The sequence below is a fragment of the Cervus elaphus genome, chromosome 11 (assembly GCF_910594005.1).
Source record: "Cervus elaphus chromosome 11, mCerEla1.1, whole genome shotgun sequence".
In the NCBI taxonomy this organism is placed as follows: Eukaryota; Metazoa; Chordata; class Mammalia; order Artiodactyla; family Cervidae; genus Cervus; species Cervus elaphus.
This window is the reverse complement of record NC_057825.1, coordinates 87,602,975-87,630,250: the sequence shown is the minus strand read 5'-3', so window position 1 is coordinate 87,630,250 and position 27,276 is coordinate 87,602,975. Positions and strand designations below refer to the sequence as shown.

Here is a 27,276-nt window from a genome sequence, read left to right as displayed (position 1 = left end):
CTCTTGCATGCTATTGTCTCCTCCAGGTCCTGGAATGAGAGAAAATAGAAAAATAGAATTAAAAAATTCTTTCACACCTTTTTAGACATATCCAGGAAATAGGTTTAATAACAAAACTCAGGCAAAATGAGAGTGATCATTGAGTAGGTTTTGTGTATTTTAATGGCTTCCTGAAATCAAATTGGTATAAAAACAGAAGTGTTTGATTTTATATCAGGGATGGTCTATGAAACTAAATGAATTTGTCTGTGGTGCGTTTGTTTGAGAACCAGAAGATGTGTGTGCCATTTACACTTGTGCTTTTAAGATTTCTGTCATTCACTTAACAGCTATCTATTTCATTTTCCCAAATAACTTCTGAAACCTCTAAAATTCAGCCTTAGACTTCTGGGAATTATGGGCTATTAGAAGCTGAAGAAAGTGGAAGCAAGTGGTCAAGTGGTCAGCAAAGCTCCCAAGCAGGATTTTATAGACACAGGACCAGAATTAAAGCATACGTTCTTAGGTCTCCTCTTAGGTAGTTAGTATTCTCATTGCTCCTTACTTTGAAGCAAAAAGTAAACATAAAGAAATTGCTCAGATATCAAGCTAGTCTGTGTAGCCCTGAAAAAGGAGAATGTCACTTCCTGTTACTTCTCCAGCCCTCCCTCCCTCAGCACTCATACTTCATTCCTTTTATCTTGTCAGTTTTCCCCCTCTCCCCTTTTAACATTTTTAAACTTTCTTCCTTAATTAACTAGTCATCTTTGTAAGGTTATATGATACTACGTACACACACACACACACACACACACACGTGTATATATATATACGTACACACAAAGACACTTGTATAGGCAGAAGGACTGTAGGCATTGAGAGGAGGTGAGGGGTCTCTGTGATGGGACAGAAGTTAGCTTAGATGTTCACCGATTGATGCAGTCAGTAGACGTGCCAGGAGGGAAGTGGCTTCACACCAGGAAAAAAGCGAGAAGGAAGGTGAGGATTTTGAGAGTTTACCCAGCATCCGTGGCTATCCCACTCTGCCTGTTTTCCTGATAGCCCATCCAGTTTGGCCTAAATTTTTTATGAAGTGCTGGGGGCTTCCCTTGTGGTCTTGTGGTTAAGACTGCATTCCCACTCCAGGGGAGAGTGGGTTCTACCCCTGATAGGGGAACCAAGATCCCACATGTTGTGCAGTGCTGTCCCTCCCCATAAAAATTTACAGAAAAAAAAAAAAAATCAATGAGGTGCTGTTATTAACAGTTACATTAAAGGAAACCGGAATGGCTTTTCATAGACATTCACTTTGTGCTTCCATCTTCCGCCGTAACCGCCTGTAGTATGGTGTTTAAGACATGTGGTAGATGGAGCTTCCTCTTTACGACGTGCGAAAATCTGAAAGATGGCCAGTAGGTGCCTGTCTCTTTTTTCCCCAACCCTTTCCAGATGCAGCTTAACTACTCTCGCCCTTTCAAGGACATTGTGCAGGAGGCTTGCTGATAACACCGACTGTGCTTGCTGTGAGAGGCCGAGGATAGCCGACTGCTCAGGTCTTCGGTGGTGATAGGAGAAATGTTGGAGGCAGCGTCTCTGTAAGCCCCTTGTTGTACATCACACATCTGTGCCAAGTTGCGGCCTGTGAGCTGCATGACGTTGCCTGGCTACCAGTTGGCAGGATTAGTGGGAAATGTGGGGAATTGTAGGCCGGATAGATGTATTGGGAGTGGAGGCAGAGCAGTCCTGCCAGAAATAAAAGTGCATGAAGAATAGTCTGAATTCTCTAGACACAAGGGTTTGGTCACTTACTGTATAGTCTAAATGTACCACTATCTCCATATTACATAGCTTGGTAACTTTTTGTATAGTTTATAATAAACCCTTTTGGCAGCAATCATCTCCAAAAAGCAAACAAATTTTAAACATGTGTTTTTAGAGAATAATTAAGAACTTAGTTTTTATTTGTCAAGAGAGGAAATGAATGTGTAACTTGCACAAAACACAGTTGATGTAATTACATTCCACCTCAGGGGCCGTAATCATTTCACTAATCACATGAAAACCGAAAACTCATGTCTTCTGAAGAAACGTTAGCGTTTATGTCAAAAGTTAGCTTTTTCAGGAATTCCAGGACTCCACAATTCCACCGCCGGGGCTCAGTCCTTGGTCAGGGAACTAAGATCTGGCAAGTTCCGTGGTGCAGGCAGTGGCGGGGGAAAAAAGGTAGTTTTTGTTGCTGTTGTTTTAATAGGAAGCATGTCCAAAAATGACAGTTTAATACACAGCTGTAGGAGGTGCATTTTCATGTTATTCTATGAGACTGGACTTTTTATCTAGTGCAAATGAAAATGAGCAACATTAGTTTAGAAAATTAGTCGATACCAAATATTCTCGTGCATGTATGAAAAGTGAGATCATAGCTGTTAATGTGCTAGTTCTTTTAGCAGAGGTGGTTTGTTAACAGTTGACTTTGCCAGTTTTATATCAGTGACATCAGATGCTTCAAATAGAAAACTCATTAATTTGGTTCTCACTAGTTTTCATTTTTTTCACCTGATTAGTGGATTCAACATAAAATTTTTGGTAATGTGCTGTATCAAAGGTGAAACATCTGACATTATTCTGAATGCTATTATAAATGTAGTTAAAACATTAAACATCAAAGATAAAAGTACTTACAGGGTAGTAAGAAGGATACAAATTTTGGTGGATCATGGCAGGATGGTAAAAGTAATGCTCTTTCTGAATTAAGAAAACCAGTGGAGCAGAAATATACTGGGAGTAGGTTGTAGTGGTGGGCATAATATGGTCAAACAAGCTTCTATCAATGGAAACAAAAACTAGCTGTTGTCATTTACACACACACACACACGCTATTTGAACATGATCCATGATGTCTGCACAGGGAGGTGTCTGTCACCTTCTCAACTTTAGTCAGACACTTAAAAAATTGTGACCAGTTTTTAGTTACTACACTTTTTAAATTTATGTAGCTAGCTGTGCTGGGTCTTAATTGTGGCACATGGGATCTTAGATCTTCCTTGCAACATGTAGGATCTTTAGTTGTAGCATGCAGATTCTTACCTGCAGCATATGGGATCTCATTCCCTCATCAGGGATTGTACCCAGGCCCCCTGCATGGGGAGTGCAGAGTCCAAGCCATTGGCCCAACAGGGAAGAATCCTTTTGTTATTTTTAAATGTTCAGATAATCAGCATTTTAAATTTTTTACTTTAATACATTTTTCAATAAATAATTTAAGCTTTGAGAATGTATCCTCTGATACAATAAAACCAATTTGACGATCAATAATTTGTTGGTCAGTAAATAAGGTCTTTTTGAGGTCGTATAATTTTAGTGATGTTTTAGTGCCTTGTTTCACTTTCAAACATGTTGTGGTTTGAATGTGGTTCCCTAACTAGTGTTATTGAGATCCTGCTGTGAACCAGACGTGGATGTGGGAATGAATTAGACTGTGTCAGTCTATCAGCAGAGAGCAGAGTTTCCTCTGGGAAATGATATGGACAGAAGTAGTTTATGGAGGACCTTAAGGATCCTTCTGCAGAATTAGCTAACCATATAGATGTCGAGGTCTGTTGTGGTTTTGAATAAAAGAGTGATACGACAAAAGTGATACTCTCAGAAGTTTAAATAAAGGATGAATGTAGTGGATAAGCCATCAGTGGCTCCAGCAGTAAGGATGGAAAGATAGGGTTTCCCAGGAGTACAGTGGTAAGGAATCCACCTGCCAGTGCAGGAGACTCAAGAGACATGGATTAATCCCTGGGCCAGGAAGATCCCCTGGAGTAGAAAATGGCAACTCACTCCAGTATTCTTGCCTGGAAATTTCCACGGACAGAGGAGCCTACAGTCCATGGGGTCGCAAAGAGCCGGACCTGACTGAGCACACACACACTTACGCATGGAAGGACAGAACAGTTTGAAGCTGTTTATAAAGGAAAACTTTCTGGGATTTATTCCTTGGGTTGGCAGGACTGAAGGAGAGTTTGGAATCAGAGAACATGCCAGTTTTCTCAATTGTTTGATTAAGAAGGAAATGTTCCTATCTTATATCCAGAGGATATGAGAAAAAGGGAAAATATCTTTGATAGGGGGTAATGATTTGATTTTGAGTGTCGAACGTGAAGAGATGTTGCTGTGTCTTGAGTAGAGATGGCCCACAGTCCACTGGGCATAAAAGCCTGAAGCCCAGGAGTGAGGCCGAGCTGGGCTTACAGTTGGGTTTTCTGTGGCAGTGAGGCAGATCCATGCAAGTGAATGAATTCTTTATAGAAACTGTGTTGGAAGAGAACCTCAGGCAAAATCTTGAACTTTGGACATCTCCAGGGGTTGGAGGAAGGGAGAGGAAATAGCATCAGTGAAATATGATTCAAACAAAGTACACCAGAGTCTTGATCAGAGGGAGAGAAGGAACCCCAAAGAAGGAATTCATGGAAACTAAAGGAAAAACAAATGTCAGTGAGAAGTGTCACCTGGAGTGATAAAGTCTGAAGGGGGCTAAGAAGAGTTCATTGGATTTGGAGCTAACTATTGATCTTCAATACCAGCTTCAGAGGTTAAAGAGTGAGGATGAGGAAATTGACATAACATCTATAGACTGTTCTTTTAGGAGCATGTCAAGGAAGTGAGAGTCAAAATGTAGAGTATTGTACTAAGGGGCAGCTGAATCAAGTAAAACTTTTCAGGATACTGAAGACTTTTATGGGGTTGAAGGGCTTCCCTGCTGGCTCAGACAGTAAAGAATCTCCCTGCAATGCAGCAGACCTGGGTTCAGTCCCTGGGTCAGGAAGATCCCCTGGAGAAGGGAATGGCTTCCCACTCCTGTGTTCTTGCCTGGAGAATTTCATGGGCAGAGGAGCCTGGTGGGCTACAGTCGTTGGGTCACAAAGAGTTGGACACGGCTGAGCAACTAACACTTTTCACTTACAGGGTTGAATCCAGTGAATGAAGGAGAGATTGAATGTTATCAAGAAAGAGGGGATGACAACTAGGGAATGTCATTTAGAGAAGAGTGGAATGAGAAGAGATGAAGGTGTTAACTCTGGAGACAATGTTTCAAGTGAGATGAGAAGAAGATGAGAGCATTAACATTATAATAGCAACTTCTGTTTATTAAGCATCTTCTATAGTGTAAGCTAGAATGTAAGTGGAAATGAACTCTTTCTAAATCATTGTAAGATATGAACTAGGAGAAACATTTGGGATTTAGATAGGAGGCAAACATTAGGAAAATTTGTTTTAGGAAAGGAGACTAGCAGATGCAAAAACCAAACATGTAGCAAAGGTTTCTTGGTAACTGTAGGTTTTGACTATTTGTGTTTAGATTCAGTTAAAATAGTAATACTAGTAGCTAACGTTGAGTATTTACTGGGTGCCAGGTACTGTTCTAAGCATTTTGCATATATTAGTCCTCAGCCCAGTCCCTGAGGTACTTAACTGTTTTTACTCTCATTTAACAAGTTAGGAAATAGAGGCCTTATTAGTTTACACCAAATCCCACAGTTTATGTGAGGAGTGGAGCTGGGATTTGAACCTGGGCTTTCTGGTGTTACAGCACTTACTCTTAACTTTGCTGTTTTGCCTCTAAAGGATGTTGTCTTATGTTAGGAAGGAATGGTGAATTTGGCTGAGGTCAAGTTAGAAGTTATGGAAAGCTTTGCATACAAGACTGTGCAGTTTGAATGTTTTTCTTCCTTTAATTCATAACCGTCGGGGCTTTGATCAGGAGCATAGTGAAGTTGTAGCTTCGGTGTATGGGACAGTCCAGCACGTGAGAGCTAGTGAGTCTCTGTGAGACCAGGGAGTGTTCAAGGGACCACGGCAGCCCTTCCCAGCCCGTGCTGTGTGTAAGACCAGACTTTCATGATGCACTGATAGAATTGTTAATTATCCTGAGAGCTTGTGTTCTTCCATGATTTGGGGGGGTTAACTTTCTCTTTCATGTCAGTTTTGAAAGAAGAAAATGTATTTGCAGTGGAGTTACAGAGTTTCCATCGTGTACTTGTGTTATTGTGGTGGGGAGGTCCAAGGAGACTGGAGCTTACATTCCAGTGGAGAAGACAGAATGAACATATGCAAATAATATGTAGAGAAAAGAAAGAGATTATTTCCTTTTTGTTCTTCCTTTCTCATATTGGTAAGCAATAAAACATGAAACTCTTAAGGTCTAACTTGCCTAACTGCCAAGAAATACGAGCGCTGTGATAACATCTGGGCTGTAGCTGGAACTGAGGGGTAGAGGGAAGGGCTCCGTCGCCATAGACCTGACTCCGGATCCTAGTAATCTCTAGGTGAGTCACTTCATCTTTCTGAGCTTCAGTTTTCTTGTTTGTAAAGTGGAGATGTAATCCCTCCGTCAGTTTGATCTAATTGGAAAATTAGAGCCAATATATATAAAGTGTCTAGCATATTTCCTGGTCCATACTAAGTTCTCAGTGACGTTTTGTGTCCTGACCATTGCAGCGTGGTAGTAGTGTGGTAGAAAATCACTGAAACCCCATTTTCTGTAGCCTAAAAATAGAGAACTGTGTCTCACAGGAGAGTCTCATGCAGGTGATATGTAAACACCCATGTTACTTCACACTGTGAACTGGAAAGAGTAGGGGAATAGAAGAATCAGTGGTAACCCAGTCGAGGATGGGAATAAGAGGGAGACACTAAACAATTAATACCCTTGCTAGTGAAAGGGAAAAGTGCTGCTTTGTATTTTAAAAGAAGACACTGACATAGAGGAAACTTTTGAGAAAGAGAGAAACTGACAAAGCTGGCAGGTTAAGATTTGTGTTTCCTTAGGGAGGAGAACTTAGTATTTAATAGTAAATGAGAAATTTGGTTATGAAAGAATTGGTTGGTGGTGCACATTTTTTAAAAATATGAGCACCAAGCATTATTTTAGGAAAAACTACTACCAGACAACATTGATAACTCTCTTGAGTTTGGCTTGGGTCATTTCCTGTTTAATGAAGTCACATTCAACCACTTATCTGCATTTGGGGTCATGGGAATGAGTCAGCGATGCAGAAAAGAGAGAATGGAGAGTGTTGTTTGGCATCAGGATTCAGTTATAACATGTTGCACTTTATTATACAGAGTGTCAGAAAAATCCAGTCAACGAGTAAGGAAAATTAGTAAAATAGGTGAAGCTACTGATTATTCATTTGTTCTGTAGAAACCTTGAGGAGGAAGGAGATTTGAGTAGTAGGCTCGTAAGTTAAGAAAGAAGTTTGTAATATCACATAAGCAAATGGCATCTGTTGCATATGTGCTTTAGATAACCTTGTAAAAATTAACTTCATAATTCTAAGAGTAATCCATGCCTGTTGTCCAGTGGTGCTTGGTCTCTGTTCGTTCTCAGGGGAACAAACTGTTCAATTCTATTTTAGTTATTGACGTTTACTAAGTGTTGCTGGGCTTTCCAGGTGGCACTGGTGATAAAGAACTCGTCTGCCAGTGCAGGAGACATTAAAGAAGCAGGAGTTTGATCCCTGGGTGGGGACGATCCCCTGTAGGAGGGCATGGCAACCCACTCCAGTATTCTTGCCTTGGAGAATCTGATGGACAGAGGAACCTGGCGAGCGTGTAAAGAGTCAGACTCGACTGAAACAACTTAGCATACAGTCACTCTCTTCACCACAAGTATTGCACACCAGGAACCGTTGTGTGACTTCAGGCAAATCACTTCCTTTCCAGACCTCATTTTCTTGTGGCCTCTTTTCAATTGATTTCTAAGCCTCAATTCATTTCTTAGTTCATCCAACCTGCTGCTTCTATTTGCATCATCAGTGTATTTGTTTTGCCACTAGATGGCAGTAATGTACCTTTGAACCCGGTGGCCTGTGTGTTTTCAGAATCTGGGATCTGAAGGAGCCTCGGAATTTTTGCTTAATCCCCCCACCCACCCATTTAACAACTAGGGAAGTGAGACTCAGAGGTTAAGTGACATGGCCAAGGTCATTCAGTTCCTTAGAACCCCTTGAACCCCAGTCAATCTATCTTTCCTTCTATTCCTGTTTCTCTAGGGGGCTTTTGAGGGAAGTTCAAAGAGAGATCATGTTTTCAACCATTCCTGCTTTTGGTTAATTATTTTAAAATAATTTAAAACTGTTCTTCATGTATGTATGTCATATTAAAAATAGTCTGATTTTGTGTCTCTGTATTGGCTTCTTCCGAGTAGAAAACTGGACTGTCAACTTGTAAAAGGTCACTGCCTGCCTAGAGCTTGCCTGCCTTGACAGTCCACCCTGGAAATAAGCTTCACAGCAATCTCTACCGGAGCCTCCGTGATGGTTATTATCTTTCTCCATTCTTGCCCAGTCCCTTGGTGAGAGGTTTGCCTTTCAGTTCTTTCCCTCCAACTAAATATCTGTTCTTCAGCTTCGTCTTTATTCTTTTGCCTATCAGGAGAACTTTCTGAGGGAGAGGTAGATAATGCCCCAGTTCTTAAAAACTTGATCTCCTGGGTCTTCCCAGCATGTGTTAAGTGGACTGTTTCCCTCCCCCCACCCCCTCTGCTGCTGAAAAGAACGGCATTGCCGTAAACCATGGCCGTGTGTGGGCAGAGTGGTGTAGAGGGAGGCAGCATGGTCGTGTGGAGATGACACGGCCTCTGGAATCACACTGACTGCCCTCAGGTCTCTCCTTCATCGCTGACTGACTCTGGTCTGTGTTCATCTCTCCAGTGAGGGTGATACCTACTGCCTTGCAAGGCCATTTGTGAGGAATAGACAAGGTGATGTGTGGAAAGCTCATGGTATCAGTGCTTGGCTACATAGTAGGTGTTCATTGTTGTTCAGTCGCCTAGTCACATCCAACTCTGCGCCTGCATAGACTGCAGCATGCCAGGCCTCCCTGTCGCTTACCACCTCCTGGAGTTTGCTCAAACTCAAGTCCATTGAGTGAGTGATGCCATCCAACCATCTCGTCCTCTGACGCCTTCTTCTCCTTCTGCCCTCGATATTTCCCACCATCAAGAACTTTTCCAATGAGTCTGTTCGCATCGGATGACCAAAATACTGGAGCTTCAACATTAGTCCTTCCAGTGAATATTCAGGGTTGATCTCTCTTAAGATTGACTCCTTCTGTCCAGGGGACTTTCAGGAGTCTTCTCCAGCACCACAGTTCCAAGGCATCAATTCTTTGGCGTTCTGCCTTCTTTATGGTCCATCTCTCACAACTGTACATGACTACTGGGAAGGCCATAGCCTTGACTATACAGACCTTTGTCAGCAGAGTAATGTCTCTGCTTTTCAACACACTGTCTAGGTTTGTCATTGCTTTCCTGCCAAGAAGCAATCTCTTATGATTTCATGGCTGCAGTCACAGTCCGTAGTGATTTTGGAGCCCAAGAAGAGGAAATCTGTCACTACTTCCATCTTTCCCCCTTCTATTTGCCATGCAGTAACAGGGCTGGGTGCCATGATCTTAGTTTTTTTAATATTTAGTCTTAAGCTGGCTCTAGGTGCTCATTAAATGCTAATTATTCTGGTTGCTATTGTGTGGAGAGGAACAGGAGTGACTGTGGTGTGAGAGGCGCCCGAGCGTGGCTCTTAGCCAGAGGAGCCAGTTTTTTTTAGTGGAGACAAAAGGAAAGGATGCAGATATGTTAGGGTCTGTGTCGCTGCTGTAGAGAAATAGTGTAGAGTTGGGCTGCTCGGTGTGGTAGCCGCCAGCCTCATGTGGCAGTTGAGCACTTGAAGTGTGACTGGTCCAAACTGAAATCTGCTGTCCGTGTAGGACACACACCAGGTTTCAAAGACTTCATGTGAATAAAATGAATATAAAATATCTCAGTGACCTTGTATATTAATAGCATGTTTAAATGATAATATTTTAGATATGTAGAGCTAAGTAAAATGTTGTTAAAATTAATTTTACTCATTTCTTTTTACTTTTAAAATGTGACTACTAGAAAATATAATGAGGCTAGCATTATATTTCTATCTGATAGCATTAGACTAGGAGATGGAGACCTTTTGTACTCAACCATATACAATGTTAACTTGGGGATTTATGTGAGTTTTTTTCTTTTTTAAGCTTCTTTTGATTTTTTTCTTTCATGATATTCTCTTCTTAAGAGCATGAGCATCCTAAATCAAGATGTCAATCAGGGTAATATAGGTTAAGTAATAGTTAAAAATAAAAAAAGTAAAAGAGGCACCAGATATACTCTTTATTCCCCCAAAATCCAACAACCCCGATTGAGATGCAAGGTATAAATGGATTTTTGATGGTTTAGTGGGTCATCTGGAAGCAATTAGAAGATCCTAGACGTTTTTTTAAGCCATTTCACGATTCAAAGAATAGGGTGTATACAGAAGTCATCTCCCATCTTAATTATTTGTCATTAGTAGATGAAAACCTACTAGCAATTAATGATCCTAGAATTTTTTTAGATGTAAATTATTGAAGCAGTTACACAAATGATTAAGAGTAAAAAGAAAAGAGAGTCATAATACTATATATTAAATTGTCATCTGCTTGATTTTCATTAAACTTATTTTGGTATTAAGACATTTTTTATAAAGCATTGACTTGTTTTAAAAACTTACATAGTAATCTCATCACCAGCTTCTGTTGGAGCTGTAAGATAGTTGCTGATTTCAGACATTTATATAACCTTTGTCTTCTGAGGTAGATTGAAAAATAAATTTTTGATTTTTATTTTCATATTGAATTTATACTAACTGTTTTTTATGACACATATGAAATAGTTCTGTTGTCAGTTTGTTCTTTGCTGATGCAGGAAGCAAGCAGGGCATATGCATTTTGAGAACTTTGTGGGCACTTCTCATTTTTCTTGATTTGATCGCAGGATGAGGTATTCCTCATTCCAAGTAAACTTTCTGCCACGATTCTTTGAGGGTATAACATGCTGTCACTTGTAAGAGGCACATGTATTTTAAGTGCCACCTTGTATAGAAAATTAAATGCTGGCTTCCTAGGTTGCGCAGTGGTAAGAAATCTACCTGCCAATGTAGGAGATGCAAGAGAAGGGGGTTTGATCCCTGGGTAGGGAAGATTCCCTACAGGAGGAAATGGCAACCCACTCCAGTATTCTTGCCTGGAAAATTCCATGAACAGAGGAGCCTGGCAGGCTACATTCCCTGGGGCCACAAAGAGGCGGACACGACTGAGCGAGTGAGAACACACACAGTAAAAGTCTGATGAGCTGTTGGTTATTAGCATTCAGAGATGTTAAATGGAAAAAAAAGGCACCTTATAAATGATGGATTGTAATACACAGATTTTGAAACTTTCGACTAGATTAGAAGTAATCTTGTTTTATACAGTAGCATCAGACTTTAGGCCCTCTCAGAGTGAGTCACTTTCAGTGAGTGTGGTTTAGTGCATTGGAACTCTTTTCATTTAATTCTTTAAATAACCAGACAAAAACAAAGTGTAATGAGCTACTTTTTAAGTTGCTGGAGTCCCTTGATTGAGAAAAGGGAACTTCTAACTTAATTTCAACCTCTGCATCCCCCACCACTCCCAGACACACACACACACCCTGTTTTCAGCCATTACCTATGCTTCTAACAAAATTTGTTCTCTTAAAGACTGCAGATAGCAGTTATTTATAGCCTCTTGTGAATTCAAGACAAAGTGTTAAATTGCCCAGGGATGTTTGCTTTCTAAGTCTTATCTCTAATTATTGGCTGAAAATCTTTATCTGCTTAAAGAACTTTCAGTCCTCAACTAGCTATATGGAAGGAGGTTTGTATGAATGGGGGGAGGGTAGGGGCAGCCTCCTGTCCGCCTCTGTGGAAGGCCATGGACGGATAACAGAGCAGCTCATTTCCTTTCCCACCCTGCAGTGTTCAAGTCTGTCTGCTGGCTCACTGCCCTCATACTAGAAGTCAGAGAAAGTAAGAAAGCAGAATTCATTCTACCGTTGGCCTTACTGACTATATCTGAGAGGAAAGCAGAGTTGTAATAGCTGCATTTCTGACTAATTTCATTGAATTTTTATCAGTTTTATCTTCCTTTTGATAGAGGCTATTGAATTTTAAGGAAACCCTATGATGTAAAGAATCTTTTGTAATTCTCAATAGCCACTTCCTACTTACCTGTTTTCTTTTTTTTTTAATTAATATATTTTTAAAATTGGAGGTTAATTACTTTACAATATTGTAGTGGTTTTTGCCATACATTGACATGAATCAGCCACGGGTGTACATGTGTTCCCCGTCCTAACCCCCCCCCTCACCTCCGTCCCCATCCCACCCCTCATAGTTACCTGTTTTCTACATCTCTAAATTTACAAATCTTACTGACTTAAGTCAGGCTTTCCACTTTGAATGACTCTTTGGTAATCCAGATTCTGAGCCTACTTTTTCTAAATTTTTTCAGGCATGCCTAGGCAGGTACATGCCAGGGCAGTTTGGCTCTTGGTTAAACAGCAAAAGTGTACTTGTGGTCTAACTTGAAGATGGAACCAAAACTTTTTCCTCTCAAGTTTGTAATACGTTCATCAGTTGTGAATCTGCTGATGCTTTGTATACTTTTTACATAGTTACATTGATGCTCAGTAAAAACGTAAAGTTAATTTACCATATCAGGGCTTATCAACAGAGCTCTCCATTGTGTTCATGGAGTCGGTTAAAACAAATGAGTCTTTCTCAATTAAAGATGTGCAGTGTTGCACATGCTTTCATTTTTGAACTAGTTTTGAAAGTTATATGGAAAAATACCATCTCCATAGCTAAGTGTTCTAGTTTAAGATAAAATGTAAGGCAATATTTATGATATAGCTCTGTACACTACTAGTGTAGTGTGTTTGTTGATAGCATCCTAAGGAATTTTCAGATTAATTCTATAAATGTCTCTATGTATTTGAATGACTTGTCTTTTGGTCTTGCAGCTCGGAGTGTGGTTTTCTCTGGGCTGTGCCTATCTGGCCTTGGAAGACTACGGAGGTTCAGCGAGGGCATTTCAGCGGTGTGTGACTCTGGAACCCGACGTAAGTTTGTTTGGTCTTCTTTCCTTATCACAGCTCTTTGGTACTCTTTAAATTATTTGAACTATACAGTAGTTCAGAACAGCAATTCCTGCAAGTATGTAGTTTCAGTTATGCAAGATGATTAAGTTCTAGAGATCTGTTGTACAACGTTGTGCCCATGGTTAACTGTACTGTGTTGTGCACCTAAAAATTTGTGAAGAGGGTGATCTCAAGTGGGTTGTTTTTTGGGTTTTTTTTTTTTTTGCTTTTTCTATTAGCTTAAAAAAAATTTGTTATTGGAATATAATTGCTTTACAGTGTGTTGGTTCTGCTGTGTGACATCATGAATCAGCCGTATGTATACATGTATCCCCTTCCGATATTTTCTTCCCCACCCCCACCCACCCGTTCTACCCTTCTAGGTCCTCACAGAGCACTGAGCTGAACTCCCTGACCTTTGCAGCAGTTTTCTCTCTAGCTTATCACAATAAAAAAGGAGAGAGCAAATAAGGCAGAAAGATTCAAACTTTCTATTGTTTTTGTGTCTAAGAAAAAGAACATCATTCCTTTTGTGTTGGAGCAAAGTGTACCGTTGGTAGAAGGTCATGCCCCAAGGTATATGATTTATAAATCTAGAAATAAGTTTTTTCTTATAATATCTAAGGTATTCATAGTTTTGTTTAGAAAATAATTTTAATAAAATAGTTTTTTAGTTAAAAAATATACCTTGCTGAAATATACAGCAAAGTGTCACATATGTTTTGCCACTCCCCAATATGGGTTGCCTGTTAATTGCATTATTAGAAAGTTCTTTTTTTGGTAGTTTATGGTCTTTAAATATTTAACAGCTTTACTGAGATGGTAAATAACTCACATACTATATAGTTCATCCATTTAAAGTGTACAATTCAGTGATTTTTTTTTCTTCTTTAGTGTGTTCAGAATTATGCAACCATCACCACAGTTTTAGAACATTTTTATTATTGTAAAAAGAAACCCCTGTACCAGTTAGCAATCATTCCCCATTTCACCCAGAGACTTTCCACTTGCACCTCCCACCCCCACTCTTAGGCAACCACTAATGGATATTCTGTCTCCATACATTTGCCTGTTCTAAATGTTTCATATGAATGGAATTATACAATGAGTAGTCTTTTTGATGGCTTTCTTCACTTAGATTAATGTTTCCACAGTTCATCCATGTTGTCTCATATATCAGCACTTCATTCCTTTTTATGGTCAAATAATATTCCATTGTATGAGCATATCACATGTTATTTATTCATTCATCAATTATGGGCATTTAGATGGTTTCCACTTTATAGTTACTGTGAATTATGCTGCTGTTAACATTTACTTACAAGTTTTTGTGTAGACATATGTTTCCATTTCTCTTAGGTAGGTGCCTGGTAGTAGAGTTACTGAATCATGTTAGCTCTGTGTTCAAATTTTGAGAAACTACCAGACTGTTTTCTAAAGCACCGTTTTACATCCCCGCCAGCAGGGCATACGGGTTCTAATCTCTCAGCGTCTTCGTTCGCACCCATTACTGTCTTTTTGACTGTAGCTGTCCTGGTAGGCAGTCTCTTGTGGTTTCAGTTTGCATTTCTTTGACAGCTGATTATCTTGGGCATCTTTTCATGTACTTATTGGCCATTCGTGTATCATTAGAGAAATGTTTACTCACATCCTTTGCCCATTTAGGTTGTTGGTCTTTTTATTGTTGAGTTGGAAGAATTCTTTCTTTATCCTAGATATAAGCCCCATATCAGATATATGATTTGCAAATGTTTTTTTCCCATTTTGTAAGTTGTTTTTCACTTTCTTATAGTGTCTTTGAAGTACAAATGTTTTTAATTTTGATGAGGTCCAACCTGTTGCTTATGCTTTTGGTGTCACATTTAAGAATTTTTTTGTTGTTGCTTGTGCTTTTGGTGTCGTATTTAAGAATCCATTGCCAGATCTAAGGTCATGAAGATTAACTTATCTTTTTTTCTAAGAGTTTTGTTGGTTTAGTTCTTATGTTTATGTCAAGTGTAGTGTTAAACCTAGTCATTAAGCTTACCGTGCTGTGTGTGGTGGTGGATATTCACCAAACTTATTGTGGTAATCACCTCACAAATATATACATGTACCAAATCATTATGTAGTACTTCTAAAACTGTATATGCTGTATATCAATTACATCTCAAAAAGTAACATTGTTTCAGATAATGTGCTTTCTTTCTTATAGTTCAAGAATTTTTATTTGGTTCTTTTTACAATTTTTGTGTTTCTACTGAGATTCCCTAATGTTTTCTTCAAATATTTGATTATATTTATAACAACTGCTTTGAAGTTTTTACATGTGTATTCCAATCTCTCCTTAATTTTTGTGTCTATTTCTATTAACTGATTTTTAATTTGGTTATGGATGAATTTTCCTGCTTGTTTGCCTGTCTACCAATTTTTTTTTTTTATTATCACATCCTACACTTGTGGATGCTATGTTGTTGAGTTTCTAAGTTTTGTTGTCTTCCCTTGAAGAAGGTAGAGGGTTTTTTTGGCATTTGGTTAATTTCACTATGGATCAGCTTAATTTTCAGCCTAGAGTAGGTTTGTTGTTGTCCTTATTCTAGAGTTGCAGTCACCCTTCTCTTGAGGTATAACATTTTGAGGGCTGAATTTAATCCCACGGCTGATCAGTAAGAATTCTCCACTAAGATTGGTTGGGACTTGACTAGCTCCCAGCACTTGTGTGACCCCTGGAATCTCCATTCAGCTCACAGCTCTCTGGTTCCCTATCTGGCTTTTAGAAGTTTTGCCCTGCACAGTATAGCTTAGTATTCAGCCAAGGACTCAAGGAGTTGCTTATTGAGATTTCTGGAGCTTATTCTCTGAACAGATCTCTCTTCCCTGGTAGTTTGTCTTGCAAATTCAACCACTTTTGCAGCTCTGAACTCTGAACCTTTTTCTTCCTTTCAGTAAGGCTTGCTGTGTTTTGTTCGCTTTCTGTCTTCCTGTGCTGCAGCCCTCTGAGCGCCTCTAGCTAGAAGTGCAGGTTGTGTTGAGACACCCCCGCAGCCCTCCTCTCAGGGACCACAGTCCTGTGCTGCCCACTGTCCAACTTCTCAAAAGCAGTTGTCTCCTAAAATTTTGTCCAGTTAGATATCTTTTTATGGTAATAAGACTAGTCTGGTCCTAACTGTATTCTGTCTATAAGCAGAGGTCCATTGCCATTAATTTTTAAATTGTATCTTTGGAACTTCAGAACTACATACTCTGTGTTTTATAAAATGTGCAACAAAAAAGAACAAGCATAATTTATATCATTCTTGTTAGAATCAACATTTATACAGAGGCTTTAATTTATTTTTGTCATTGTATAGAGGAATAGGTAGGGAAATGTGTTTGATGAAATACGTAGCCTTAACATTGGAGAACACATACTCCTTTATTCTCCTGTCTGATAAAGGATGATGGTAAAATAGCAAACCCTTTTATGATAGGAAAAACAATATTCTGCACTGCTTTAGATTTGTAATTAATCTATATGTTATGTAAATACTGCTGTAAATTGCCCAACTATTTTGTAAATCTAAATTTGAAAATAGAATCTTTTCTAAATTCCAAATTAGGGCTATAACAGTTATATCATTCTGTTGATTGTTTTTGTGACTTTTTAAAAGTTATAAATGTTGTTTAATTATAAATGTTAATTAAAATTTACTTAATTTTAAACATACTTACTTTTAAACATACCTTATTGAAAATTATCATAAAAGCACATCTTGAGCTAAGAAAATATGTTATATTTTTTTTGGCAGCAATTATACCTAAAGGAGAGAATAGTCTGTAACTGAATTCTCTATCATTTCAGAATGCTGAAGCTTGGAACAATTTATCAACTTCTTATATCCGATTAAAACAAAAGTAAGTACACCAAAAAAAGATGAAGAACTTTGCTTCCAAAATAAATGAATGAGATTTTCTTCAATTGAACAGTGATACATTGTGCTTTTACTCGTTATCTTTTTCCCCTTTCCTACCAGTATCTTTGAGTTACAATGACTTAATTTAGCCATTTGCATTCTAAGTGTAGTTTATTTCTTTAAATCACTTAGTATGTAATAAATTTTTTTTAACTCTTTATTTGAAGTTTTTTGTCCTAAATTTCATTACCTGATAAAAGCAAGCATGCCTTTAGTCAGCTCAACAGATAGATTCTTTTTTTTTTTAAAATTTTTTATTGGAGGATAAATGCTTCACAATATTGTGCTGGTTTCTGCCATCCATCGTCATGAATCAGCCACAGGTGTACGTATGTCCCTTCACCTTGAACCTCCCTCACGTCTCCCACCCTGTCCACCCCTCCAGCCTGTTGCAGTGCGTGATTGCTTGCTGTGTACTGGCCATTATTGAGAAATAGAAGTATGAACCAATGACTTCAAGGAGTGTGGGTTTAGAAAATGTTATGCCACATTATTTAAAAAATTGATTAATAATCTAGGTCATATGTGGTAAATCTCAATGAGAAGCACAAAGAGGGCTATGATAGTAGGTGATATCTGTAGAACACTTACATTCTCCAACACTTGTGTAGTCCTCAGGATCTCAGAGGAGAGAACATGTGTGATGCTGGTTCAGAAACGCTTCTGAGAGATTGCTGGACTCGAGCTATAATCTGAAGAATTGGTAGAGGGGACAGGCTTTGGAAATAAATGGTTGTTAATAGCTGTGCTTAGCCTTCTGAATTTGGGTGAGCAAAAGCAGAGTGACAGGCATGAATGCCACACTTTAGGGGACAGGAAGTAAAGTTGTCCAGCTTGAGACTAGTGAGAGCCGTGGTGAGAGATGAGATTGGGAAGGTCAGTTGGGGTCAGATGGCCGCGTGTTCTCATTATCCGACTAACTAGTTGAGACTATCCTGTTGGTAATAGGAAGCCAGAGATTTCAGTGTGGGAGATTTCATGAAGAGGGAAATTTATCTGATGACAGTGTGTGAGACGGACTAGAGAGGAAACTGGGGGCTGGGAGCCAGTTAGGAGACAGCTGTTGTACTAGTCCGGGCAGGAGAGAGCTAGCCTGGAGGAAGAAGGGGCAGAGGCCAGTTTGTAAAGGGGGAAGCAACTGGGCTTACTGACTGGCTACAGAGAGCCAAGGAAAGGGAAGGGCAAGGGTGGCTGTGATCCTAGTTTTAAATAAATGAAAGGGTAGATATATTTCTTTTTTTGTTTGGCCTTATTTTCAAACTTAGTTTTCTTTGTGGATTCATGAGTATTTCTGGAGATATCATTAAATCCACATTACATCGAGATCATGAAATGCTTCTGCTGCTCTCGGATGATAACTACATAAATAAAGTACTGTTTGTTCCCCCACGCTCTTTGGAAAATAATATTATGTTCTTGATTGCAACTGATTGTGTTAAAACTCCCTAGAGACTCTTTTGGTGTAAAGCAAGGGGAAGGAAAATCCCTGTCGTAACCGTGGAATGATCTGTGGGTTTTTCTGGTGATCTTGATCATAGTGTATGTAGCAGGGCTCTTGATGTGCTACATTGTCCTCCAGCCCATTAATCCTCAGAATTCTAATTGCTTTCTCTCTTGGTGGTTCTTGCGCGTTGCTCCTCAGCTTCTCTTTGACACTGTTTTGTCTTCCTGCAGCTCCCTGAATAGGTTTTTGTGTAAAAGCGGGGTTGTAAGGTCAGAGGTAAATCACTCCTTTATTCTTGCCATTTTACTTTGCTTTCTTTGCTGCCGCTGCTCCACACATAGCTCATTTTTCACTCATGAGATTGTTACTGCAGGGGCAAATCATTACTCCTCCTCTCAAAAGAATCCTATCCCTGCCTTAAAGTGACCCTTTAAACTCCTTCATCTCTCCCTCTACTGTTGCTGGGTTCTTTACTAACGTGCTGTTTTCCCTGTTTCATCTGATTCCCCTAGGCATCATGTCTCTACCAGTCCCGAGGGAAAGTTTTCCATCTTCCTATATAATTGTCATAGTGCATTATCACACCATCATGGTTTGATAAATGAATCCAGAATTGAAGCTCCCTAGAAAGAAGTCATACTTTCCAAAAAAACAGAATTTTATTGCAAAAATTTTGTGGGCCAAGCAACTATGATTAGAGGATAGGAGGACACACAGGAAAAAAGATAATCCTGGTGTGGGATGCTGCTGGCTGACATGTTTTCCAATAGGATGACTTCATCCCTACCTGTATGTGGATGGGAGACCTCGGGAATCTCAGTCCACCTCAGGAATCTCTCAGTCCACAGTTGCTATCACATGTGAGGTGTGAAGAGGGAGTGGAGAAAGGGGAAAAACAGAAAAAAATTATATAGAAACAATTTGTGACTGAATATGAAGAAGTGTTAGAGCAAGGATACTTCCATTTTTAACTATAAAGGAGGGTGGGTCGGGGGTAAATGAATCAGTACATTCCATGACAACTTTAGGTAAATTGTTTAATGTAGAGAATACAAAACTAAACTGCAGTGAATTGGTTGTTATGAAAAGACTAAAAGACTAATTGTAAAGAAGTCATTTCAATCAATACCATTGATTAAATGATTTGTGTGTTCCGTGACTAGCTGAGAAAGTTACTGATGGTATGGGCACACTTCTTTTTAAGTTCTTAAGTGGGTGACTCTCAGACCAATGGCCTGCGTCGGCCAGCAGAACCTCCATCATCACCTCTAAAATTTGCCTTGAAGTCAGCAAAAGGGAAGTCTTGATGAAACAGTGTTAGGCTCAGCAGAAGAGATGTGGACCTCGTGGTCTTAAGTTAGCAAAGCAAATTCAAAAAGGCTGTTGGCAAGGGACAGATAGCTTACACTTGAAAGAGGTTACTATAGTTGTCCAGTAAAACATTTTTTATCTTTAAGGGAGCTATAGTGTTTGTTCAGCCAGTAGAGTAACACATTAAGAATCTTTCTGATGGTTGAGATGTTTAACTTTTAAAATAGGTGACATGAAGTTTTGTTGATTTCCTTGTCAATATCAAGTTTTTAAGTCTTTTTCTGTTTTCTGAAGTAGCTTGGATAAGGCAAGGATTCTGTGATGGCTTGATAAACTTTATCTGTAAAAACCACCTAACCTGGTTTTCATTTATATTGACTTATTTGGCTTTTTACTTGTTAACTCATTTTGCATAATCTGTGATGTTCTCATGATTTTTTAAAATGCTACTAATTTTATTTATACCATTTTTCTAAATTCTAATGGAATTTATCATGATGTAATCTGCATATAAGTTAAATAAGCAGGGTGACAATACACAGCCTTAACGTACTCCTTTCCCGATTTGGAACCAGTCTGTTGTTCCATGTCCGGTTCTAACTGTTGCTTCTTGACCTGCATACAGATTTCTCAGGAGGCAGGTTAGGTGATCTGGTATTCCCATCTCTTGAAGAATTTTCCATAGTTTGTTGTGATCCACACAGTCAAAAGCTTTGGCACAGTCAGTAAGGCAGATGTTTCTCTGGAACGCTCTTGCTTTTTTGGTGATCCAGCGGATATTGGCAACTTGATCTCTGGTTCCTCTCCTTTTCTAAATCCAGCTTGAACATCTGGAAGTTCACAGTTCACATACTGTTGAAGCCTGGCTTGAAGAATTTTGAGCATTACTTTACTAGCGTGTTAGATGAGTGCAATTGTGCAGTAGTTTGAACATTCTTTGGCATTGCCTTTCTTTGGGATTGGAATGAAAACTGACCTTTTCCAGTCCTGTGGACAGTGCTGAGTTTTCCAAATTTGCTGGCGTATTGACTGCAGCACAAGCTGGAATCAAGATTGCTGGGAGAAATATCAATAACCTCAGATATGCAGATGACACCACCCTTATGGCAGAAAGTGAAGAGGAACTAAAAAGCCTCTTGATGAAAGTGAAAGAGGAGAGTGAAAAAGTTGGCTTAAAACTCAACATTCAGAAAACTAAGATCATGGCATCTGGTCCCATCAGTTCATGGCAAATAGATGGGGAAACAGTGGAAACAGTGGCGGACTTTATTTTGGGTTCCAAAATCACTGCAGATGGTGACTGCAGCCATGAAATTAAAAGACACTTACTCCTTGGAAGAAATGTTGTGACCAACCTAGACAGCATATTAAAAAGCAGAGACATTACTTTGCCAACAAAGGTCCGTCAAGTCAAAGCTATGGCTTTTCCAATAGTCATGTATGGATGTGAGAGTTGGACTATAAAGGAAGCTGAGTGCCTAAGAATTGATGCTTTTGAACTGTGGTGTTGGAGAATACTGTTGAGAGTCCCTTGGACAGCAAGGAGATCCAGCCAGTCCGTCCTAAAGGAAATCAGTCCTGAATATTCATTGGAAGGATTGTTGCTGAAGCTGAAATTGAAACTCCAGTACTTTGGCCACCTGATGTGAAGAACTGACTCATTTGAAAAGACCCTGATGCTGGGGAAGATTGAAGGCGGGAAGAGAAGGGGACGACAGAGGGTGAGGTTGGATGGCATCACCGACTCAATGGACTTAAGTCTGAGTCAACTCCGGGAGTTGGTGATGGACCGGGAGGCCTGGAGTGCTGCAGTCTACGGGGTGGCAAAGAGTCGGACAGGACTGAGCGACTGAACTGAATGGAATTTAGCTAGACATTTGTTTCATTATTTTTTTTTTCAAAGAGCCAACTTTTGGTTTTGTTGATCATTTGTTTCTTTCTTAACATTTCTTTTCTTCTTTCTTAGAATTATTTGGTGTTCTTCTATCAAATTAAGTTGAATGTTTTAACTCGTTTTCCATCTTTCATAATTATAACCAATCCATGTAAAAATTATAAATTTTTCTCTAAATACTGCTTTTTGTCTCTAAATACTATACCTTGCAATAGTGATATATAATACTTTCTTTAAATTCTAAATATTTTGTACTTTCTAATATGAATTTCTGCCCCCTCATTGGTGTCTTTACTTTAGGAGTACATTTTAAGTTTGTAGGCATATATTTTTTTAAGTCTGTATTTACTGTTGATTTTTTATTTAGTTGCAAGGAATATAGTCTACAAACTTTTAGATTTACTTACTAAAAACACAACTCATAATTATTTTTGTTCTCAATAATTAAGTTACTGACATGCTTCCTCAGTTTCTCTTCTCATCCTTGAATGTTTCTTATATTCCTTTTCTTCTCTTTGAAAGTCCTATAATTTTTGCAAGAGGGGACCCTTTAATAGTTCTTTTAAGTAAGGGCCAATGGTAAAGTTTCCTATTTTTTGTACATGTTAAAATTTTCGATTTTGCATTTATTCCTGAGTGTTGTTTAGTTAATGATAAAATTTTAGGCTAACAGTTATTTTCACTTAACACTCTATAGGTAGTGTTTTATTTTCTTCTATCATCTTTTGCTGCTTGTGAAATATCTACTGTTCTCTGTCATTCTTTTATAGGTTTTAGGATTACCTTTATGTACTGCAGTTTCACATAATATGTCTAGGTGTTGGTTTACCATTATTGAGAATACTCAGTACACAAAATACACTTTTGATCATAGAATTTAGATCTTTGTTTAGTTTTGGAAAACTGTCAGTTACTATCTCTTCAAATATAGTGTCCTACCATATTCATTTGTTTACTCTGAAATGTCTATGGAATGTGTACTTGAATCTTACCTCTCATTCTTCCCTCTGTGTCTTTATTATTCTTTTTATTTTTAAATCTGAATTCGTTTGAATTTCTCACTACTATCTCTGAGTTTATCAATTCTCTCTGTGTGTGAAACTAGTTTTTGTCACATGTTGAGGTTTTTTTGGTTTGTTGTTTTTAATGTCTTTTGCAATTTCATATTTTCTACTTGGTTTTTATTCGTGTATCCCTATTCTTATTTCATTTCTAACTTTTACTTATTCATTTATTTGGCTGTGTTGGGTCTCGGTCACATCATGCAGACTCTCATTGCAGCACATGGGCTCTGTAGTAGTGGCATGCGGGCTCAGTAGCTGCAGCACGTGGGCTTATTTGCTCCGAGGCATGTGGGATCTCAGTTCCCCAGCCAGGATCTCACTCGTGTCCCTTGCATTACAAGGTGGAGTCTAAACCACTGGGCCACCAGAGAAGTCCCAATTTCTACCTGTTTCGTTTGCCATTCCCTACTAGGGAAATTTGGGGTGGTTTTGGGTTGTTTGGACCTCTAATGCTGTTTATTAACATGAATGTTTAAGGACTGATAGTTCACATTAGCGTTTTATACGTTTAGGTATGGCTTATTTAGCTATGATTATTCATTATTGGGTTGTTTTTTTTTTATTTGACCTTCAATAGAGTAAAAGCTTTTAGAACATTACAAGAAGCCCTCAAGTGCAACTATGAACATTGGCAGATCTGGGAAAACTACATTCTCACTAGCACTGATGTTGGAGAATTTTCTGAAGCCATTAAAGCTTATCATCGGCTCTTGGACTTACGAGACAAATACAAAGATACTCAGGTAGGGTATTGATATTTTGTTATTTCAGTTTGTGTTTAATATTAATACCTGATTATAGAATATAAATTGTTCCTTTGACTCTACACAGGAAAATTTTGTTAAGCTCAAGTAATATATAAAAGAGTACTTTTCTTGTGTAGTTGAATATGCTTAGTTACATATTAATTCTGACATTCCATTGTCAAATATGTTTATGTAATCATAGACTAAATATCACTATGACTCAGTAATATGTGGTTTACATGTATATAGTCAGCTTGTAGAAATTTATGCTTATGTTAATTTATTACTTTGGTTATCTCTGTGTAATAGCTGGAATAAATCCCATACTCATTTATTCACTCATTAAACAGTCATCTGTATACTTTCAGATTGTTTGAACAATATAGAAATGAAGACTAACATTTTCCTTGTACTGTTTAATAAGATGGTCTTCATCTTAGGATGAAGTCAGAACTGGTTGAACTCTTAACACAGTACAAAAATTACTATATCCTTTCAGAAACTGTGGGAGTCTTGAAGGCCCTGGGTTTTATATCCAATAGCATTAAATATAAAAAACCTTTTGTGGAGTTAATTTGTGAAGAGACTGTATAAAGTTAGAGTGTCCATGAGCTTACAGGTTACAAAGTCAGGGGGCTTGAAAATGTAACATTATATATGCAGTTATCAACATATGCTATTAGTGAATTTGGAATTATGTAAAAGCAGAAATAAGATATAATATATGATAATATCTCACTACTCTCATGACTTACTATATATATATATATATATACTCTAACTGTTCCAAAATTTACCTTTTCTGGTCCTTGTTTTTTTCAGCTGCAGCCCTTGATGTGTATGCATGCTTTTGCAAATTAAGCTATATAATCAGCTAAATTGTTTTAAAGCTCAGGTTCTGGGCAGTTCATTTAAAGATCTGCAACTTCGTGAAAGTCACTCAGTTGTGTCCGACTCATTGCAACCCCATGGACTCTACAGTCCATGGAATTCTCCAGGCCAGGATACTGGAGTGGGTAGCCTTTCCCTTCTCTAGGGATCTTCCCAACCCAGGGATTGAACCCACGTCTCCCGCATTGCAGGCGGATTCTTTACCAGCTGAGCCACAATGGAAGCCAGTTCTGTGACTTTTTAAGTAGAACCATATACCTACTTACAGGAGCTATGTTGACCCCTTCAATTACTTGTCTTTTCCTTGTTTTTGTTTTGTTTTGGCCTTTTTAATTATATATTGACCATCCAGTATAGAAAGAAGGGACTTGAGCTTTGCGTGAAGATCACTTAAAATGTGTTTGGAAGCATAGCGGAGTTTTTCCTCCTAGAGGGTAGGAGCCTTGCTGGCCTGTGTGCACACTCCCTCCCCCCACCCCCGCCGTCTTGTGCCTGTCTGGCCACTGTTGCGATGGCTTTTCCTCTTCTGCACTCAGCCCCTAGGCTCCGAGCACGTCTTGGTATGTTGCCAAACCACTGAGGCTGGAACAGAGATTCCAAAGTGCCTGTTTTCTTGTTTACCTCAACTGTAATTTTTTTTAAAAGACCCTTATTTACTGAGGAATCTTCCTGAAGGCTGTTCTAAAGTCTCATGCTTGCTTAGTCGCTTCAGTCGTGTCTGACTCTTTGTGATCCTATGTGCTGTAGCCCACCAGTCTCCTCTGTCCATGGGATTTCCCAGGCAAGAAAGAATACAGGAGTGGGTTGCCATTTCCTTCTCCATCTGAAATCTCAGTGAAAGAAAGTGAAAAGAAAGTGAAGTCCCTCAATCGTGTCCGACTCTTTGCGACCCCATGGACTGTAGCCCTCCAGTCTCTTCCGTCCATGGAATTCTCCAGGCAGGAATACTGGAGTGGGGTGCCATTTCCTTCTCCAGGGGAATCTTCCCGACCCAGGGATCGAACCTGGGTCTCCTGCATTGCAGGCAGATGCTTTACCATCTGAGCCACCAGGGAAGCCTCAGAGAAAAGGTAAATAAGATGCATTGCTGGTATATTCCATTTTACACTTGAAGTAAATTCTTTTTTTTTTTTTCCCTTTCACAAAACTTGTTCAGAATGCATAAAGATACATTTTGAGCAATTTTCAGAAAAGGGAAAAAAAGTAAAAAGACAAAACTTTGTCCCAGCATAAATTGAGATGCTTTTATTTAATCTTTATTTTAAATAGATTTTCCAAATGTGCTATAGTGATCATATTCACAGTTTTTTACTCCTTCCAGCAAATCTAATTATAAGAATTTTCACCCATAGTAAAATTGTACCATAGTAAAATTGTACAAGTAAAATCTTGTACCTGGTTTAGCAGATTATTTAACTTATATAATTTCTAATTTCACTTAAATTTAGTAGTTTCCTACCTAAAGAAAATTATTAGGATTTAGTTTAAATTCATGGCCAGCTAATACTTTAATTTCTTTTTTTCCTATAATTCTTCTGTTCTTCAAATTCAGGATATGAACCAAACCTCCTTTTGATGAGTTTGAAATTGGTTTTTATAAAAGTTCAGTAGTTTTAGAAACAGTTAGGGTGGCATGCGGATTCGTTAGACTTCCTTCTCACAGCACTGCTGCCACACACAGGAGCGCTGAGAATCTTTCCTGTTAGGGAAAAATACTGCTTGTAACCAAAGCGCTCAGGGAAGCGTAAGGTGCCTAAATGATGCCTGATGTTATGGCTCTTTGCTTAATTTTTATATTTGGATTTGGGGAAATAATACTGAGAACATAAAGGCTAGATTACCAGTGACGTGTTCAGGTCAAAGGATCATCTCTAGCAATTTATAATAGAGAACTTTTGGGTGTGTAGATGGAGGAACAGCCACAGTGAGATAGTTTGCTAGTTTATATAAGGCCCTGTGAGTAGCCCTCTCCAGAAGTGGCACAGAATGCTGCTGGCAGTGTTGGTCTCTGGCAGGTGTGGGTAAACTCGCTCCATAGTGGTCAAGTCATCATGGAAGGAAGGTCTTCAAGGCTAGTGTGGGCTTAGCCATATTTAGCTTTGTGACATGCTTGTGTCTGTCATCATGCTTTCTCACCACTCGTCAGCACGGACAGAGACAATTGATAGATTGTCTGGAATATTTTTATCTTGGCTAAAATAATTTTACTTAATTTGACTCTGCAAGTTTGGCAACAGGTGTCTTTCAAAAAAACTCTGATATTCTTATGTTTGACGCTACCTGACCTCATTCTATTTTAATTTGCTTTAAAATTCTCTTTTTGTCTATTCTTTTTCTACTTTATAGATATGATTATTTTCATTTAAAATTTTTTTCTATAGTGTGTGTGTAAATTCATACTCGTTTTAATACAGACATAGGACAAATCAGCTATAAATTGTTTTTCTCACTATTTGTAATAAGAGAGTGTATGGATAGTTATACTGCCATTATCATTTCCTGCCTTTTCTCTCTGTCCTAATTTTGACTAGTGCATAGATTAGTATAGCTCAAGAATGCTTTTCTGTAATAGTAGATATTTATATTCATGTCTGGATTATACATACTTTTATTAATCTATCATAAAAGTTAGTTTTGTGTTTTTGTGTAATTAGTCCCTGTTCAGTTTTCCAGTTTTCTACTATTAATTTACTACTATTAATAGTGCCATGAATATCCTTATAGATAAATCCTTATATATATTTATGCTTCTTTCCTCAGGATAAATTCTAATGTTGATTTGTTCATTTTTTTCTTTTTCTACTCTTCCCTGTTCCCCTCACACCCACTCCCCTGTCTCCTCTTCTTTCTTCTTCTTTGCTAACTTACAGTCATTTTGGGAAAAGAATATAAGTATTGTCCTATTGCATCCCATTTGCTGCTTATAAATAGAAGAGGAAGGGAAAACGATTAACATATATCAAGTGCTTACTATGTTCTTGGCACTACCACGGATTATCTTGTACAGGGCATACAGTA

General features: G+C 38.6%; 1 protein-coding gene and 1 non-coding gene across 2 annotated transcripts in view; one reads left to right on the top strand and one right to left on the bottom strand.

The window, feature by feature from the left end:
• The window catches only part of TTC27 (tetratricopeptide repeat domain 27), a 162,266-nt gene that overhangs the window by 114,656 nt on the left and 20,334 nt on the right, over positions 1-27,276 (top strand). Inside the window, exons 14-16 of the mRNA XM_043918283.1 lie at positions 12,860-12,958; positions 16,797-16,849; positions 23,199-23,364. Of these exons, the coding sequence (XP_043774218.1) occupies positions 12,860-12,958; positions 16,797-16,849; positions 23,199-23,364 (318 nt within the window). The remainder of the gene's footprint in view (positions 1-12,859; positions 12,959-16,796; positions 16,850-23,198; positions 23,365-27,276) is intronic.
• Positions 25,242-25,313, bottom strand: TRNAC-GCA. The gene has a single exon. It is a non-coding gene; the product is annotated as a tRNA-Cys (tRNA).